The sequence below is a fragment of the Pseudopodoces humilis genome, chromosome 4 (assembly GCF_049639895.1).
Source record: "Pseudopodoces humilis isolate 2021_Gansu_Grassland_sample_001 chromosome 4, ASM4963989v1, whole genome shotgun sequence".
Taxonomy (NCBI): Eukaryota; Metazoa; Chordata; class Aves; order Passeriformes; family Paridae; genus Pseudopodoces; species Pseudopodoces humilis.
In genome coordinates, this window is record NC_142203.1 from 20,655,815 (window position 1) to 20,674,921 (window position 19,107).

Consider the following 19,107-nt stretch of genomic DNA (forward strand, 5'->3'; position numbering starts at 1 on the left):
CAGGCGGGAGGCGCAGCGGCTCGGCAGGTTTCGAGTCCGTTCCGTCACCGCCGCCTAGTTCCGGAGCGGCGGCAGCGTTTTCCAGTGCTGTCTTGGCAGGAAAGTCAGGTTATTTTAACAGGAAAGTCGGGTTCCCCGCGGCGCGGATGGAGCCCTCAGCCCGCCCCAGGGACGGCGGCCAGGCCGGGCATGCGCGGCGCCCGCTCCGCCCCCGGGAAGCGCCGCCTCCGCCGCCGCCGGGCGCGGGGGGACAAGCGGCGGTGGCCGAGCGGCCGCACCCTCCACCATGAACCTGCACCAGGTGCTGACGGGCGCCGTGAACCCCGGGGACAGCTGCTTCTCCGTGGGCAGCCTGCACGACCAGCCCTTCACGGTGAGCGTCCCCCGCCGCCGCCGCGGCGCCTCCGCAGGGCCCGGCGCCGAAAGCGGCTGCGTCAGGCGCGGCGGCCCGGGGGGGCCCGGGGCGCCCCCGGGCGCGGGGCACGCCCCGGCAGCGCCGTCCGGCGGCGGCGGCACCGCCCGAGGGGACCGCGGGGCCCCGGCCCGGCGGGGGCGGGGGGGCCGAAAACATGTCCCGGGCGGCGGCCCCGATGCCGGGGGCGGCCCGGGCGGGCGCGGAGCCGGCGGGGACGTGCAGGCAGCGGCGGTCCGGGGACGCGGGGCTGTGGTGGCGGTGATAAAAGATTACATAAACGGCAGCAGGGACGCGCGGCTTGCTCTGGAAGGGAGTTTCAGCGCTGCCTTGCAGTCAGGAAGGTGGCTGAAATCCTCTCCTGGGCATAGCTGAAGAAGACCTTGGAATACCCAGCCCTAGTGTTCTTGAGGTTTTCAAAGCCTGTTTGAACTCCCTGTCGATGTTTGCTCTTAGAGTAGATAGAAAACACTTGAGTGCGTTGTAAAGGCCAAAGTCTTTATTAGCGTGCGTTTCCCTTCCTTTTGCTTGTGTTTTGTAAACAGACTTCTGTTGTGCTCTTCTTCCCATCCTCCTTCCGCGTGGGGCTGAAGGGGAATGAAATCAGACGCAGCGAAGTTTCTCAGGGCACCACGCTGGGATATTTTTAACCTTACCTTTTATGGCTGCCCCCAGCTTCAGCCTGGTGTGCTCTCCAGTTTGATAAGGGAATGATAGATGGAATTGTAGGGATGAAAACTTGTTTGCTGTCCCATCTGGTGTACGCAGTTAAATTCGTCTGGCTACTTGCAGCTTCGCTCTGGTGCAGTGGAGCAGAGGTGCTCCCCCAAGGTTAGCCTGGCTCTGTGCAGTCTGTCTGCACCGTTGCCCGGCCATGCCTTTGCTTCCTATAACCAAGTTAATGGATATCTTAAACTACAGGGACTGCGACTTCAGGCACCAAATTGTACCAAACTCTCTAATTTTACATATCCAAAAACGTCACAGACCCACCTGTAGTGAGAAACTGTTTAGTAAGAGACGAGGAGGTTTACTTTACAGAGAAATGCTAGTAAGCGTTCAAAATATGTTATCATAAGTTTGCCATTTTGATGACATTCTTTTTTGAGGGAAATAATTCGAGTCATTCGTATTACTAGAATCATTGTCACAGCCAAACTTACATAAAGTTTTGGAGGTCCCCAGTGGATGAGTAGGAATCTCTTCTTGAGGAGAATGAAATAATTGGGAAGTGTAATTTTTGTTATTCATTACTGTGGTCTCTCCTTCGGAGGAGCTGTTTTCTACACTGTAAGTATAGTGTAACATTGTTTCCTAACCTGTTCCTTCTTGACATAAAAGTAGTAACAAAATTTCCTATAGCTGCATTCATCTTCCTTTCGTTGTCCATTTCCCTGGAACGTTATTAATGGATTTATTTTCCTTAGATTAAAATGGCTAACAGAAATATCCTCGACTGCTTCAGGGCTGTTTTTGTTGTTACTGATTCTGTAAGGCTGTGTTAAGTTAATGAGATTGCTCAGAAGGATTAAGAAGTGAAAGGTGCTGAAGCTAATTTCTGCTTTTTTGGAAAATGATGATGGACTCAACCTTTAGAAAATCCAAGCAAAAGAAAAGTACCACAGTTTTTCCCTGTCTGAAATTATGATATAAGCATTATTAAGTATAAATACTATTGAACTGTATTTTAGAAATGGAGAAAAACCCAAACATGTCAAACTTCTGTGCTTTCATTTTTAGTGGCTGAGAACATAGCAGTTGATATTTCAGGGTTATGGACTATAAAGGAGAGACAAGTTGTCCTTGTCCAACAGCAGAATTTGGTCTGTAATTTTTTATTTATTTCAGATGCGGTATGCTTCAGGTTATTTTCTCATAGACAGCTCTGAATATTTGAAGGGAAGTATTCTAAAATATTACCGTTTTAAGCTAAAAATACCAAGATCTTCTCTTAAAAGCTGAAAAAAATTAAGCAAAATTAGTATAAAAAATCCTGTATCCACCAAATTATATACACCTTTTTGAACATGTGCAGTTATGTTTTAAGGAGGTATTTCAGATATTTATTCTAATGGGAGGCAGGTTTGTTGTTCTGACTTTTTTTTTTTCTTTTAGGATGTGAAGTGTAAAGTGGAGCATGAGCTTCCTTGGAGAGAGCAGTGATAAAGTTTTTAGCCCATCTTTTATTTATGTGTAGAAAAAGGCTCATAAACATCAAGATACCATAAGAAGCATGCCTGTTGTTTCTCTGCTGAAGGCAGGTGATAGTAATGTATAGCACACTAAATCAATGAGAATCTGGCCCTCAGATGTCAGAAGTTACCTGTTTATTCTTTATGTGCTTCTCCTGATACTGAATTATTTTATTTTCTGTGTACTTGTCACAGTGCTTCCACTTTGCTTTCTTTTGTTCACATAAGATATGAAATATTTGAGTAGGAGTTTAAAAGACTCATGGAGTTTATCACATAGGATTCTTATGAACTAGTTATTACTGAATTTGTTTTTAAGTTATTAAGTGTGTAACCACCACTCATACAGTTTTTTTGTTTATTTAGTTCTGATTCTTTAAATTTTTTTTAATCATTATTATTTTCCCCCACCAAAGTAGCAGAAGATTGGGAGGGGGGGATGGGGAGGGAATCTCTGTGGGCAATAGCAAGTTTGCAAGTGCGAGTCCCAAGACTGATAATGAAAGTTACAAAAGAGTGATTGTTTGTAGGGGTAAAAATATGTGAAGGAAAGATTAATTACATGGATTATTTCAATGGAACCAAAATATTTCCTTGACAGATTTCCTCTGTGTGTGGTTAAACTAATTCTGGACTTGAGACTTGCTATGTACAATTGACAGAACTGGGAACTAAATATCTAAAGTTGAAAGGCGCTTGGAAAATTGGGACTTAGGTGGGGTTTCATAGCTTGATCAAGGCCACACTGAGTTTTCTAAAGGTACTGAGTTGCAGTAGAATAATGCTTCCTGTTCTGCAAAGTTTTTTGATAAATAAAAAGTAACTTCTATGACTCAATGATATTGTTACTTTTCTGTCTAGAAAATACTTAATATTTACACTTGGAACTCCCTGGATATCTGTAGTCCTGACAATTGAGTTATCATAAGAGTCAGTCAAGAAATTACACTGTTTACACCACTTCTTGCTTGGTATTTAGTAAAGGGAAGGGATTTAGTAACGAACCTTTTAAAAAGTTCCATTTATTTTTTTTAAGAAATTAATTGTTTCTTAGCTGAATTAATCTTAAAAAAATAAAATTTCTTTGCACATCAATGAAAAGTGCAGTTTCAGTGAAACATGATTCATGAAGTGCATGGCCAATCAATTTGTATTTATACATACTATAATATACTATAATACAATTGGGTATAATAGCAAAGTATTTTTGTTAAATTAGAAAGTTGGGGTTTTTTTCCCCAAATATGATGAAATAATATTGCTTAAAATTTAATTTGCATTCTAATAGAAGAATTTAATTATTTTAAATAAGACATTTAGGTGGAATACTTAGACTAGCATAAGTTCTGGTGCAGAAGTGGGGATGGAGATAGACCATACTAAAATAGAATAAAATAATTCAGCAAGATACCATGTGGCTATGGTGACTGCTTTGATTTTGACCATTCTGTGCACAGGGCAGAAAAAGATAGCAATTATGGTGGCATCATCTGCTCCATAGATTTGTCTTTAGTTTTTATCTTGACTTCTACTGAGTTCTGCATTGTCTTTCTAGTGTATGTTCATCCCATATGTGCTTGAATGTGTTTATAAATATGTATCTTTATAAATATGCATGTGTGCACACATGTTCTGCTGCACTTAGCTATGGATAATAGCTGCCCTTCACGTAAGCCATGTAGGTTAAATAAAGTTTGTACAATTTGTTATTTTAAGGTAGTGTGTTGGCCATTACGTAGCTGTAGCAGAAACTATAGCAAGAACTTTTTATGTCAGAACAGAGAAGAGATAGGCCAAGAAGGTTGATTATAAGGGGATTAAATGTGTTAGAGGTGCTGTACTGCATGAGAGGTTGAGGCCCCAAATTGTTTGCTTTCCTTCTGTTGAGAGTTATTTCCCAATACCAGTTTCAGATTGTGAGTTGTCTATGTCAGACTTCCACTTTAGAAAGAAATCAGAATAGTTAATGTAATTCTTTGTACTATTTCCCATGCTTTTAAAGCGCTGTTGTAGTCAAAATATCTGTTAGTCTTCTTCAAACAAGTATTGATTTAGAACTAAGAGACATCATTGGATTGGACTAAAAGGGCAGAATTTTTGTGAAAGCCCACTTTTGCAGTGCAAAATCACATTTATTTTTACAGGCCTGGAACATCTTTCATTCCCTGGTTTCAGACTTGTTTGCTATGTCAGCAGCAAGTGAGATCCATGGTCCTGCAGCTTGAACTAGTTCTATCTTGTTTATTTCTGTAACAGAAGAACAAAGCACTGTTTATTAAACATTCCAAGTACATGATAATATCACGTTATCTGCTTGTCTTAGACAACTTTCTTGTAAATGTTCTAGGGCATTCTTAAGGTGAAAGGCTTTTGTGGCCTGCCAACGTGAGATGTGAGGCTCTGCTTGCTTCAAAAATTTGTCTTAGGGTTTTAATGTTATTCTTTTTAAAAATTAGTATATATTTAGGATTTTTTTGCCATTCAACTGTATGACAGCATTTTGTGCCATGCCCCTCCCTCCCTTTCCTCTCCACCCCACCAAGGGCCAAGTAATATAGGTAAGTGAATATATATATATATGAAAAGATACATGTTTGTGTGTGTGTATATATATATATATACACACGCGTATACAGGAAGTTCTTATCCTGTAATCACTTGCACTTTGCTTAAGAAAAGACTGGAATTACCTTTTTTCTGAGTTAGTATTGCTTACAAAAACACACTCTTATTGCTCCTCATAAAATGAAGATGAACTGTTATGGACAAGTCTGTCAATAAAAGATAAAGTGACTAGTAGGCAGAATTCATTCTTGTAGTATCTGAGACACTCTTATGATATAGAAGATGTTTTTCACTCCTGAGTATAGTTGTCTGTTATGCTACACAAAAATACCTCTCTAGAGAATAAAATCTAAGTGTAAAATTAGTCCAGCAGTTAATTTTATGCACTTTGTTTAGAGAAAAAGTCTTGGTAAGATACTGCTGCTTTAGGAACCTCATTTGCAGCTGGAGTATGGGCCCCAATGAATGTGTAAGAGGATCTGACATCTCTGCACAGATATGGTCTAATGGATGGGTTGCAGTGGGGACAACAAAGAACCAAAGGAAGGACACCTTTGGAGGAGGGGAGTATGCAAGCTTCCCTCCTAAGGTGTCTGGTCAGCGTGAGGAATAATGAGAACAGTAGGCAACAGCAGAAAAGGGAGCCAGTTGCAGTTTTATTTGCCAGAAAACTTAGTCACCTTCTTCTTCAGACACTTTTTCCATAAAACTTCCCTACCCTCTGCATCCCTTGCCTTTTGTCTTTGAAATTGTGGTTCTCCTGCAGACAAAGGTTAACTAAACATCAAAAATAACCTCCAAGTCATCATCCTTCTGCTTGGCTGCAGTTATATTTGGAAGCTCTTTGAAAAGGCCTTTTTTCCCCCTTTCTATCTCTTTGGGAACAGATCAGCTCCATAAGCCTAGGAGCTAGGCAGTGGTTCTGCAGCTTATTGGACATTAGGAAGCTGGTGTGACCAAGTATGACCTAATCTGTCTGAACAGACTTTCCAGATAGAACCTGAAGTGATTCCCTTTTTTCCCCCAAATGTCAGTCTGTTCAAATAGTGTGGAGAAATACCACAACATAAGGGTAGAATGATTATATTTTTCTTCTAAAAACAAGATTTTGAAAGGGCACTCATCATATCCTCACCTTCATACAAGTGCACATACAATTGATTGTTAGAACTGCTAGGGTGAGAAGATACTACCCATGTTTTTATCAGAAAGTTCACCCCCAGTCTGACAAACTTTTATTTTAAACACATGGCATATTAAATTGTTGTTATTATTATTAAACATAAAATAATAGCCATGTTTAAACATAAGAAGAGAGGAGGAGGTATAGTTCTTGTTTCATATTCATAAAGGGGGCACCTTCTGGAAACAGCAAGTCTAGGATGCTTTAATACTTCTTTAAGCTGCTCTGCTCCATTATGGTCTGGGTTAGCAGGAGCTAGCCTGGGCTCTGAGTTTTGAGCAGCACAGTATAAGAAGGATGTAAAGATGTGAGAGAGCATCCAAAGGAGACAGTGAAGAGTCTGGAAGGAAAGCCATATCAGCAGTGACAGCCTGGCTAAGAGGACACCTCATGACAACCTGCAGCTTCCTTATGAAGGAAAATGAAGGCACAGGACTGATCCCTTCTCTCTGGGGACCAGGGAGAGGACTCTAGGGAACGGCCTGAAGTTGTGTCAAGGCAGTTATAGGCTGGATATTATGGAAAAGGTTACTCTCTCAGAGGTGGTGGGCACTGCAACAGGCTCCCCAGGGAAGTGGTCACAGCACCAGTCTGACAGAGTTCAAGGAGTGTTTTGACACTGCACTTGGCCATGTGGTGTGGTTCTTAGAGCTTCCTGTGTAGGGCTGGGAGTTGGAGTGTGATGATCTTTGTAGTTCCCTTCCAGCTCAGGATATCCTATAATAACTGTTTTAAATCTTTTTTCCTGATGCATTGATGAATTATGCAGATTCCTCAAGTCCCCAGTGTATAATGTTTGATAGTTACTAACAGAGTTCTTTCAGTGCAAAAGGCCAAGTGTGCTGAGGACTTAAATCTGATGGGGTTATTGATCTCATTAAAATAGTTAGTTTATGAACTGATGCATGATTTCTACTAATGGTATGTGATACTGCATATGTTGGCCCCTACTCACTATGATGTAAGTATGGAGCTTTATATGAGGTTGAACAAGGCCAAGCACAAGGTGCTGCAAGTGGGTTTGGACAACCCCCAGTATCAGTCCAGGCTGGGAATGAATGTTTTGAGAGCACCCCAAGAAGGGCTTGGTGGTGGTGGTGGATGAGAGTCTGGACATGACCAGCCATGAACACTCACAGCCCAGAGAGCCAAACTGTCCTGGGCTGCATCCAAAGCAGTGTGGGCAGCAGGGGAGGGAGGGGATTGTGCCCCTCTGCTCTGCTCTGGTGAGACCCACCTGGAACACTGCATCCAGCTCTGGGGTCCCCAGCACAGGAAAGGCACAAGCAAATCTGGAGGAGGGCCATGAATAATTAGAAGGATGGAGCACCTTTCCATGAGGAAGGACTGAGAGAAGTTCAGTCTGAAAAAGAGAGGGCTTAAGGATTACCTTATCATGGTCTTCCTGTTCCTGAAGGGAGCCTTCAGGAACAAAGAAAAGAAAGATTGAGAGAGGCTGTTTGCAATAACATGAAGTGACAAGATGAGGGGAAATGGCTTCAGATTGAGAGTAGGTTTAGATTAGATGTTGGAAAGAAATTCTTTACTTACTAATGAGGCACTGGAATAGTTGTCCAGAGAAGCTGTGGGTGCATCACCTCTGGAAGTGTTCAAGGCCAGGCTGGATGGGATTCTGAGCAACCTGGTCTAGTTAAAGATGTTCCTGCCTGTTTCAAAGGAGTTGGAACCAGACAATCTTTATGGTCCCTTCCAATCCAAGCCATTCTTTGTTCTATCCTATGATTGTGGTGGCATGAGGTGATTTCAGGCTTGTCTGTGGAGCTAGAAATGGAGAGAACCAGATGGGAGAAGCATAGTAAGTCTTTGAAGTGCTGATGTGGCTTAGGGGGGCATACGCATGCAGCAGGTGGGCTTCATACAGCCTTTGACACTTCAATCTTAAATAAGTTTTTAATAAAGTTATGTTATGTTAAGGCTTGTGTGTTACGTCTTTACATGGAAACACTTCTTTTTGTTTGTTTTCATTTTCCTTAAAGCTGGTTCTGTACAGAACTCTAAATTCTAAAAAATGGCTTTGGGAAAAATTGTACATACAATATTTCTGAATAAACTTTTTCTGGTGAGCTGTGGACTTAACCAGTTAGTCACCAGGTGAGATAGTCTTTAACTGAATAAAAACGCCTTCTATGGCAAACAGGTCTGTGATTCATGCCATCACATCAAAATAATTACTTAAACATTTGAACAAAAATTACTACTCAGTGTCCTCTTTTGGAGTGACTTTTCACTTAGATTGCTTTGGAACCTCCAGCTCAGTATGCCAATTAGTAATAAATGCTGCACTTTTGACAAGAGGAATTACACTACTTCAATGTCTTGAAGCTGAAGGGGGAACTGGACAGGAATGGGCACAAAAGCCTACTAGTAATAGGTGATCATAAATAAACATATAGTTATATTTAGTCTGGAGAATTATAAACAGCATTTTCAGTTATGAGATGATGCCTGGTTCTGCTGGTTGCCATGTGATAACTGAATATTGTCTGAGAGTGGCGAGTACAGTCTTCTGGGTGAGACTCTTATGAAGCATCACAATTCTTTGTTGGGAAAAATGTCTTTGGAGCAAAATCTTGATATTTCTCATTTTATTTGTTCATTTTAAGGTGTGTAATGGCATGATAGTCTAGGCCAGTCTTGGTAAAAATACTCTTTCATGTAAAACACCTGAAAACATGATCATCTGATTTCAAATTTATATATCTAGGCTTCAGTTATTCTGCTTTTGTTTTCAAGTCCACAGTTTTTATTTAATATATTAGAAATGGTAATGCATGATCAAATATAAGGTATGATCATTTTTGTCAGTGTATGGAAATGTTCCATCACCTGTTTCTGTGACACTAATCTGCTCTTGAAACTTTTAGTCAATTAAAATGGTATGGTTTTGATCCTTTTAATCCTTCTCATGCTAGCAGAACACTTGTTTGTGCTCTTAATTTTGCTATCTTTCTGACTAACTTTTTAATTGAGTGTTCATTCTTTATTCTAAGACTTTCATCCTTGAATGCTGCTTTCTTATGCTAATTGGATGATGCTCCTCACTGCTGTTTCCACAAGTTTCTCCAGTGTTTAATCTTTTCCTGTTTTCATCTGTACTCAGTATCTAATAGAACTTCCAAGAAGATTGGAAGAAATTTTGACTTGATCATTGTAATGGCTGACTCTGTCAATGTGTTAGATATATCAAAATACTTAGTGAAAACATAAACTTGAGAGAATAGAATTAATACAAAGAACAGGAGACTTGACAAGTCTGAAAGGACAATTTTGCTTCTGTATAACTAAGCTTCATGTTGTTACCCATTTGATTTTTGCCTGTACAAAGTCCTTACTGAAAGTTTTAGAAAAATTTTGTCTCCTCAATTTTATTCCCACTTTTCAGAAATTAAAAAAATTAAAAGAAAAACTTCTAAAGTCTCTGTCTCCAGTCTAAGAATCATAATACTTTTTCCTACTTTGCAGGAACTTTGGTTTTTATGCTTTTACTTTTCTTTCAGATGTTTTTGTATCTCCATATTTTTTTGGTTCTTCTATCACAAACCACTGTTTACTTGTTATACAAGTCTTATGATGCACTTGTAAGCATGGAGAAAGAGCAATTTCCCACTTCCGTTGCTCAGTTTTAAATTGCAGACATCTGTATGTTCTCTGCAAATACCCGTTCTCACTACATAGTGTTTTACATGGATAGGATGCATGGACTGTACTGTTTCATACTTCACTGATACGTTGTAAGTTGATGGAGCTTTACATTATTTTGGAATGTTTTTTTTTGTTTTCTTTGGGGTGTTTTTAATTTATTTTTTTTTTTTATATGCTTTAGGCATATGCATCAGGATGTGATATTGTGATACTGGGGACTGACTTTGAAAGATTACAGATAATCCCTGGAGCCAAACACGGAAACATTCAAGTGGGATGTGTGGACTGTTCAATGCAACAGGGCAAGGTATGTAGAGCAGTGTTTCCAATAATGTTCCAGCAATGTCACATTAAGCACCTTCTTAGGAATGTGGATACTTGCAAGTTAGGGCAAATATACTACAATGAGTGGTAAAATGGCTGCTTGCTTTCTGTCTTTACTTGTAAGCAGCCCACTAAATGTGAAATAGTAACTATAGATATGATAGATGGTTGTAGAAGATAGGTAGGACTGCACAGAAGGCTCTGGATTCGGGGCTACATTCAGAGCAAGAATTTGACTAAAAGATGACTAAGTTGGAAGCAAAAGTAATTTATTCACTATGGCTTTGCACTACTGGGCATGTCATTGACATACTTTGACATGATAGTGGCTGGCAGGAGATGAGTGCTTCCACAAAAATCACTTTCATATCATCCAGGAAAATGACATCTTTTCAAGCAATTCATAAAGCTTCTCTTGGATAGGGTTTGCTTTCTTGAATTCTTAGCTTTTATTTTTTGTAGGTAGGCCTGCAACAGAAATGGTGTATTTTAGACAACATTGGGTTTTAAGTCTTTTTACCAGAGGTTTTTTTTTTAATTTTCTTGTCAGAATGAAAAAGAAATAACCAGGTAACTGTTCACTGGGATGTCAGAGTCATGTAACGCCCCATTGGGATTAAACTGTTGACCAGTTCAATAGGAACTCTGTCTGCATAACTATTTGCTCATGTAAGAGGGGTTTGTCAGCTTTCTGCTCATTACTACAAGCCTTATGAGCTGATGAGAGCTTGGCTTATATTCTGGTGTCCATCTTGAGATAAGACCTATGATGGAAACCAGTTTGTGTTTACTGTGAGCACTGTGCTGATGAAACCCCAGCCACACCCTGTTCCTGCTTTTTAGCTTTTGAGTGATAAACTCTTGCAGTGGTAGTGAAGGAACACAAATGAAAATGACAAAATGTTTTCCTCTGTGTCTCTATGGCCTCACAGCCATAGTCTACCTAGGTTTCTCTGCTGGCTGCTGGTAACTAGAAGTGTTTTTTTGAGTTCACTGAGCATTATTTCTCTAAATTTGCAAGGTCATCTGGAATGCATGATACCAATTCTGTATGCATTTAAATGACAAATTGTCCTTGAATTGTAAATGAACACAGACAAATATATTACACTGAAGGCTTACTAAATTTCAGAATTTTTTAATTTCTTAAGTAGACCTGTGAGGTCACTTAGAGTCTTCAAGTTGGTATTGCTTGCTGTAAGGAAGCTGGATATGTTTCTAAAGTGCTAAAGTACTTAGCAGTGGATAGCTAGGAATTTGCTTATTGACCAGACTGATCAATGCCTTTTCAGGTCATTCCTAAAAGGATGGAATTTTTTCTTAGACATTCTTCATCAGTACTGACACAGATTCCACTTTGGTTTGTGAAAACGTACAATTCCAATGCTCTCACTGTGTCTTCATATGAGAAATACTGCAGCTGACCATTTTTGTGTCCCTTTTTTGGACCTGATATGTCCATATCTGCCTGGTGCTGGGAACACTGGGTGTGGTTCTCCAGGTGATGTCTTGCTAGGGTACGGAAATCACCCCCCTCACCTTACTGGCCAAGGTCCTTTTGGTGCCAGGACACAGTTGGCTTTCTGGGCTACAAGCATGTGCTGCCAACTCATGTACAGTATTTTTGTCCACCCATACCCCCAAATCCATGTCCACAGGATTGCTCTCAATCTGTTAATTGCCTAGTCTGTATTGATAGTATCGATTCTGTCTGACTCAGGTGCAGGACCTTGCCCTTGGAGTTGTTGAAGTAGGTGATGTTCACATGGTCATACCTCTCTAGCCTGCCAGGGTCCCTCTGAATGGCATCCCTTCCCTACAGCCTGTTGCCTGCCCCACACAGCCTGGTGTTGTCAGGGAACTTGCTGGAGGCACTCTTGATCCCACCATTATTCTTTTTGGTGGAGTGCAGCTCAGTGAAAATGCAGGCTGAGTGGCTGTGGAAGCTTGTGGAAGGTTTCAGGGGGCAGCAGCTACTCTGGACACTACAAGCTGAGCATTTTGGAATGCTAACTTTTTTTATCTTTAAAACCCACTAAACAATAAAATAGGGTTTTAGGTCTCCACATCTGGAGAAACAGAAGAAAAGGAAAAACTAATCAGTATGAGTTTATATAGATTTTTGCTGTTGGATGCAGAATGAAATTATTAGAGAATACAACAATACGTGAGGTAGCTAAAGATGAATTAGAGAGGGCAGATATTAGTCTGAGATGCAAAATGCCTGAAGAAACTTCTTCCTTGCAAATGTGACAAAATTATTCTTGGCATTTTTGGGTCAGGCTGATGTTAGTAGGATAGAAATTTATTTAACTATCTGTACTTCTAATGTACAGGGTTTCTCTTAAAGCTGTGGATCTGTGGATTTTAGGATCTGTATGAATCTACGATTGTATAGATTTTAGGTATGACAGTTTAGTTTGGTTTTCAAGCTTTTGTGGCTGATACTGGAATCAAAATAGATCTTATAAAGTGAATCAAACTTCCTTTATTATTGTTAAAGGAAAACTGAATACATTCTAAGTCAGAATTTTGCAGAAATAGAAAATTGATTATTACAGCATATCATATATGTAGATGTTCTCCTTTTAAAAACCATCACTTCAGAATGCAGGATGTTCATTGCTCATTTGACCTATGCAGACTCCTTCATTTTTGTAAAAAAAAAGGTCATATATATATATATATATATATATCTCTATATCTATATATCTATCTATATATGTATATATATATATATAATATGCAGAATACTTTTTGGCAACATCGCCATATGACAGCTCTCTCAGGCTCTCTGCCTGAGGTCTTTAACATGCATTTGGCTTGTTTTGGCTCTTCCTAGCAAATCTTCTAGACTTGCTTTTATATAGATAACTTGAGATCAAATACTATTAATTTTGTCTTAATGCAAGGTTGAGATGGGTGATAATCTGTGGTGAAATAAGACTTTCAAGCACTGTCTTAAAACTGACAGTGTTGTAACTCTTTTTGAGCTGTTTAATGTTTGCTTTTAGTAGTAGTTTTATTTGCAGTTTTCTGGGTGTTTTCCTTGCATAGCTTGGAATCTTTTGAAATAACTTTCTGAAAGGTAGCCTGTTCTAATGCTAGGGAAGTACTCTGTATACTGGTTCCATGTCTGAGAATGTGAACTCTGCAGACTGTTTTGAGTATTTATGTAACTTAATATTGAAATAATATTGCTAATAGTCTGATTTTTTTATTAAAAAAAAAAAAATACTTGTCCAGCTATACTCTCAGTAGTTCATTGTGATTAATGAGTAAATGGAGAACTGCATTTTTATTGACAACACTAGCTCAGTGATTTTTGGTAAATATCATTTCTGTTTTCAAAAGGAAATATGGACATGAACGTCAAATTTATCTGCAAGCAGGGTTAAAAGGGTAAAATCAAATCAAATTTTCATCTTGCTTTTTTTTGTTCAGGTTGTTTCTTTTGTGTGTGTTTATATAAATATAAATATATATTACTTTAGATTGCAGCTTCTTACGGAAAGGTGATTTATATCTTTGAGCCAGTTAGCACCTTGAAGCAGAACAGCAGTCATCATAATGTAAGTATTTCACCATTCCTTAATTTATTTAAGCAGTTTCAAAGCCTGACTGATTTTACTGGTTTGCTTTAAAGCCGGAGTTTTTTTGATGTCTTTTAATACTAGAATAAAGTTAAGAGATAAAGGTGGTCCTTGGAAAGTGAAAATGGTGGGGTAAAGACAGTAATTTGAAATAGTTTTGAGGCAGATAGGCTTTACTATAATGCTTTATATTACTTGCTTATGTAACCCTGCAGTTCAAAACCAAAATATTCCAGAATGCAAAAAGATGTACACAGTGCCATTCTGCCATGAGTGTAGCCATTAAAATAGGAATTCCTTTTTGAAACCTCCTGTGTAGCCTTTATGTTTTGATGTCTTTTACAGTTCTTGCTTTGACTTTTGCTTATGAAATGACATGCCCTTGGCCAAATTGTAATATTTCAGAAATCTGTGGCTTATTTAGAATATCTGACGGAATGATTATACTTCAGTGTTATAATGGTGAACAATATTTATTCTCTAGGGGTCTACTTTTGGTGACAGTGGTTTAGTGATTAACATCCAGAATATTAATTTCTGAATAATAATATGATTTAGGGCAAGTTACTTAACCGTTCTTCTTACATGAAGAGGCATATGGCTATAAATAGAAGCATTAGAGTCTAATTAAAGTCAGTTTGTTGATATGAGAACTTTGACAGCAATTGCTCAAGGAACTTCTGTCTCCCTTTTTAGGGGTTTGGTCTCCATTTGTATTAACAGATTGTTTATATGACCATCTAGTGGATTCTCCTCTTTGTTCTAACCAACCAGATTCTTGGTGTACATGTAAACTTGTGGTATGTTATATCCTAATTAAATAGCTGGAAATAAACACCTGTGTAATAATTTACATCACTGGAAAGCAGAGGAATAAAATTACAGTAAGATGTGAGTTCTCAGGCTCCTATGAACACTTAGGATATACTGCTCTTGTTTTTGGTCCATCCACCTCATTTTTCAATCTGTCCTGAATGTTTTTTTATACTGGTAAACAGTACACTTAGTTTGGAACTTCGGAGTTGGACTAGTAGCTGTAAGCAGCAGAGTAAGCACTCATCACCCATGATTTGCTTTCAAGTGTTTATAGTTGAAGAAATACTCTGTTGCTTCGTTCTTTCAGTTGACTTTTATGCAGTGGTTTCCAGCATATTGTTCACAGTTATTGTAATATTCTGTCTTGCATCTACTGCAATGTTCAGGGTCTAAAAAAAAACCAAAAAAACCCAGCTTTGCAAATGCTCTGTTTAGATCCTTATCTGCAGCTGCTTCTTACTGTCTTTTGCCAAACTTATGAAAGACTGAGTTGTCATATTTTAACTTCACTTCTATTTTGTGTGATATTTCTGTGGTGGGGGGTGACTATTTTTAAAAAGAATCTGAGACTTAAAGAAGAAACCTGTTGGCTCCTGATATTCTTTCCAGAAATGTTTTCAGTTTCTTCTATAAATCAAAGCATCAAACCTTGTGGTCTATTACAGAAACAGACAATATAAATATTTTGTGAGCTCAATCCTCAACTTATTCTAGAGAAGGAAGTAGTGATACAAAAGCTAAAGATATTTGATTGTCCTGTTGTATATTGAGAAAAAAAAAAGAGTGGAGGTGGAAGTATGACGTGTTATATTGACCTTTCTAAATTCCTAATTCAGCAGTGGTACAGATATCAAACACCAGGTGCATTTAACTTGCATGATTTTTGATATTTTTATTTTGTTCCAAAAAATAAAGTCTTCCTTCCTCCTAAAAGAATTTAAAAATTCTCAAAATCCAGTAGAAATTTGATATACTTATTTATTTTTTTTTTTTCAATCTAAACTTTTAAAATAAGGAATTAAAAACTTCTGTAAGTATGGTCGTATTAGTGAAAAGCTATTTTGTTTAAACCTCAGAATGAATATTTTTTTATTAAACAAGCAGTAACTTATGTTAAACATCTTCCTAAAATTTGGAGAATGCAGTGAAGTTGTGCTGTTTATATTGTAAAAAGAGGACAGAGGAGAATGAAGTGTTTTCATGCTAATGCTTGTAAAAACTTAAAATTTCAGATGTTACATTACCAGTGGCAGAAGAATGCTCAAATCTCACTGGATGCCACAGCACATAATCTAACATGGGATCCCACAGGTACGAACAGATTAAAAGAAACACTTTTCTATTTGCACCTAATTTTATAATTTAAATTTTTTCTTTGCTTGCAGACAATAAAAAGGTTTTTATTCTGTCTTACCATGGTAGGTAGGACAAAGTTGAGTGAAATACACCTTTTGTTACTTATTACAGGAGAATTAACATACTAAGTGCATCTGTATGGTTTGACTCAATTCTTATATGAGTAGATAAAGAAATATGGCTTGAATTGTAAATATTTGTTGAGAAGAGGAAAGTCTGAAGTAGACCTAGGCATTTCTTTTAGGAATAACTAAAATTTGATTAATTTTCATGGTTTGAACTGTAGATGCTCAGATCTCCCCAAAAAATCTAGAAAATGTTTATCTGGCAGATTTTTTTTCTGCAGTTTCAGCTTTGCTGAACTTTTTTTCTGTCTCTTTACGAAAGTCTGTAGTTTGCTACTTGATTGCAGTTAGATTTATCAATATCATCAATACTTGTTCCAGGTACTCGCCTTCTGACTGGTTCCAATTTTCTTCAACTTTGGTCCAATGTTTCTTTGGAAAATGCTGCTGAAAATGACAGTACTGAAAGAACAGCTGCTGGACTTGGGGAGTGGAGATGTATCTGGCAATGCAAGTAAGAAACCAATTTAAAGACAAGTAATTCCCTTTCCTTTACTGATTCATGGCTTTGAGTTTAGATACTTAGTTGAGTGAAATGCTATTGCATACTGTTATTTGATAAAGATTATTGATGTGAGATAAACTTCAATCACATTTCTCTTGACTATGTGACATTCTTTCCTCATACAAGATCAGTTGCAGTTGGTTTTGGGGTAGTTCTTCAGTTGCAGAGAACACTAGTAAAATACTGAGGAAAGGCTAATATTGAACCTCTCCAATAGGTACTCTTCCCTGTAGAAGGAATAAGGTGAAAGCTGTGTAATTGAAAACTATTGTGCTGGCAGAACTGATTAAAATAAGCGTGTTTCTATGTTCAGTGTACTCCATTGCTCCTTCTCACACATCCCCCTGCCCCTTTCACTCTTACTTTTTCTGGGTTTAATCTGGGCATTTGGAACAGTCAAGGTTGGTACATTCTCTTTTCTGCGTCTCTGAATTCTCTTCTTGTATTTGTATTGATTTTGATATTTGAATTTATGTGTTGTACATTCAGAAGAGTTTTATTTTTGTACTTAAGTTTATAAGACAATTTAAATCCTTCTGCCATAGGCAGGCTTTTCTAGTACAGTGGGGTGCATTGTTTATGTGTGAGCAATGTACCATATGGCCATCTCCCATAGAGGTTTCCCAAAGTGGCTGACTGGACAGACCTCCCTGAAGTTACTCCTTGTGAAGCATTTAGAATTCTAGTAGATAGTTCTATAGGTAGTTTTCTAGATATACCAGAAAAACATGTTTTATTATCCTTCAGTTGTTCCTTTTTCTCTGTACTTGAACTCTTATCAATGTGTTTAAAAACCCAGTATCATCCAAATGACAACTGAAAAACTTTCTAAATACAAGAAGCTGAAGACTTACTCTATATTTTGAGGTGTCTTTGGATGCTCATCTCTCAGCCTAATAAGAGAAGTCAGCCTTTAGACAGAATGCCATTGAGTATGGCTTTAGAGTCTGAGGGTCTGGTAACAGTAGGCAAGATCATACAGATAGTACTTTTCCTCTGTCCCTTCTGTAACAGGTTTTGCATTTGTATCATGTATAAAGACTTACAGAAGTCTTCTCAGCTCTCCACCTGTTTTTCCCCTTTTAAGCTCTCTTTGTTGGAGGCAAAGCTGAATGTTGCCTTCTTTGAATGAGTAGGTCCTGGAAAGGGTCAACAGAACTTGCTTTTTACCTTTTATGCCTGTATGTCTTCTGGCATTTGTACTGCAATTAGATTTAGAATAGGTTTTTCTTGTAGAGAAGTATGCAAGAAAGTTATTTTGCATGTGCGAATACCCTTTTTTAATGCCTGAAGGAAACATTCCCAAATGTTTTCATATTTGCCCCGCAGGAGAATTTTGCTTAAATCTGGGTAGACTTCTTTGATACAGGGCTCTTGTAATTGCCTTTCTCTTGTTACTGCATGTAAGTGCATCCTGCTGTTGATGATCTTAATTTAACTTAATCCCTTTTGGAAGTTAGGCCTCAACAATTTGTTACACGTGTATTAATTTCAAGATGAAAATGTACACTCTGTGCAATTAAATTTTTGTATGTTCTTGTTGCTATTAATAAGCTTTGTTACTTAATCAATAACTGAGTGCTTCAAACCCTGTAAAAGAAGCTCATTTATTAGTACATCAAATTAAAAGTGCTCAAAAGTTAACCACACAATTAGGTTTAGCATATTTTGGTGTAGCATTTTATAACAGGGTGACCATTTATGTAAAAGCTGCTTTCAGATACTTTTTAACTAGATTGTTTCTTTCACAGTTTCATTTTCTTGAGTTGTAATTGTATGAAATATGAGAAGTTGAGCTGTCTATCAGAGAAGAGGAAAGATAATATGGTACAACAGGGACCAGTTTGAGATCCATATCATCGGGGGTGGAAGTAGAGCTGTTTAATCTATTAGCAGCTGCTTTTCTGATACGATATTTTTGCATACTGGATATTAAGCTACAAGATTTAGGTTTTCTGTTTCACTACATGTGTTGTACATGAGTTTACATCTTAGTATTTTGGACTATGTTGAAATGTAACTGTTTCACACAACACAATACACACTTGTATATAAGAATTAAAAAACTTTTATGCATTCAAGGAAAAGAAAATTTAGAATTCTATGAAAGTTGTTAAAATTTGTTTTCTCTTTTTAATTACCTTTATTCCATAGAACTGCTTCTCAAGTTTGTTTAATGAAATTCTCACCAGATGGGGAATTTTTTGCTACTGCTGGAAAGGTAAGCATTTCTTTTTCCTTATAGCTTTGTACTAATTCAGATAAGCTATTAAACCAAATCAACAAAAACGCATTTTAAAAAAAATACTTAATTTTTTTTTCATAATTTTTATTATGTCTGTCTGTGTCTTTATATTTTGTTAAACATGAATT

The 19,107-nt window shown here is 38.1% G+C and overlaps 1 protein-coding gene across 2 annotated transcripts in view; it reads left to right on the forward strand.

Annotated features, from left to right (window-relative positions):
• The first annotated feature begins 229 nt into the window (after nt 1–229).
• The window catches only part of DMXL1 (Dmx like 1), a 78,163-nt gene continuing 59,285 nt past the window's right edge, over nt 230–19,107 (forward strand). For both annotated transcript variants that reach the window (XM_088054600.1, XM_014257084.2), the window contains exons 1-6: nt 230–373; nt 10,197–10,322; nt 13,834–13,911; nt 15,981–16,059; nt 16,551–16,683; nt 18,889–18,955. In XM_088054600.1, the coding sequence (XP_087910726.1) occupies nt 287–373; nt 10,197–10,322; nt 13,834–13,911; nt 15,981–16,059; nt 16,551–16,683; nt 18,889–18,955 (570 nt within the window). In that variant the 5' untranslated portion in view covers nt 230–286. The remainder of the gene's footprint in view (nt 374–10,196; nt 10,323–13,833; nt 13,912–15,980; nt 16,060–16,550; nt 16,684–18,888; nt 18,956–19,107) is intronic.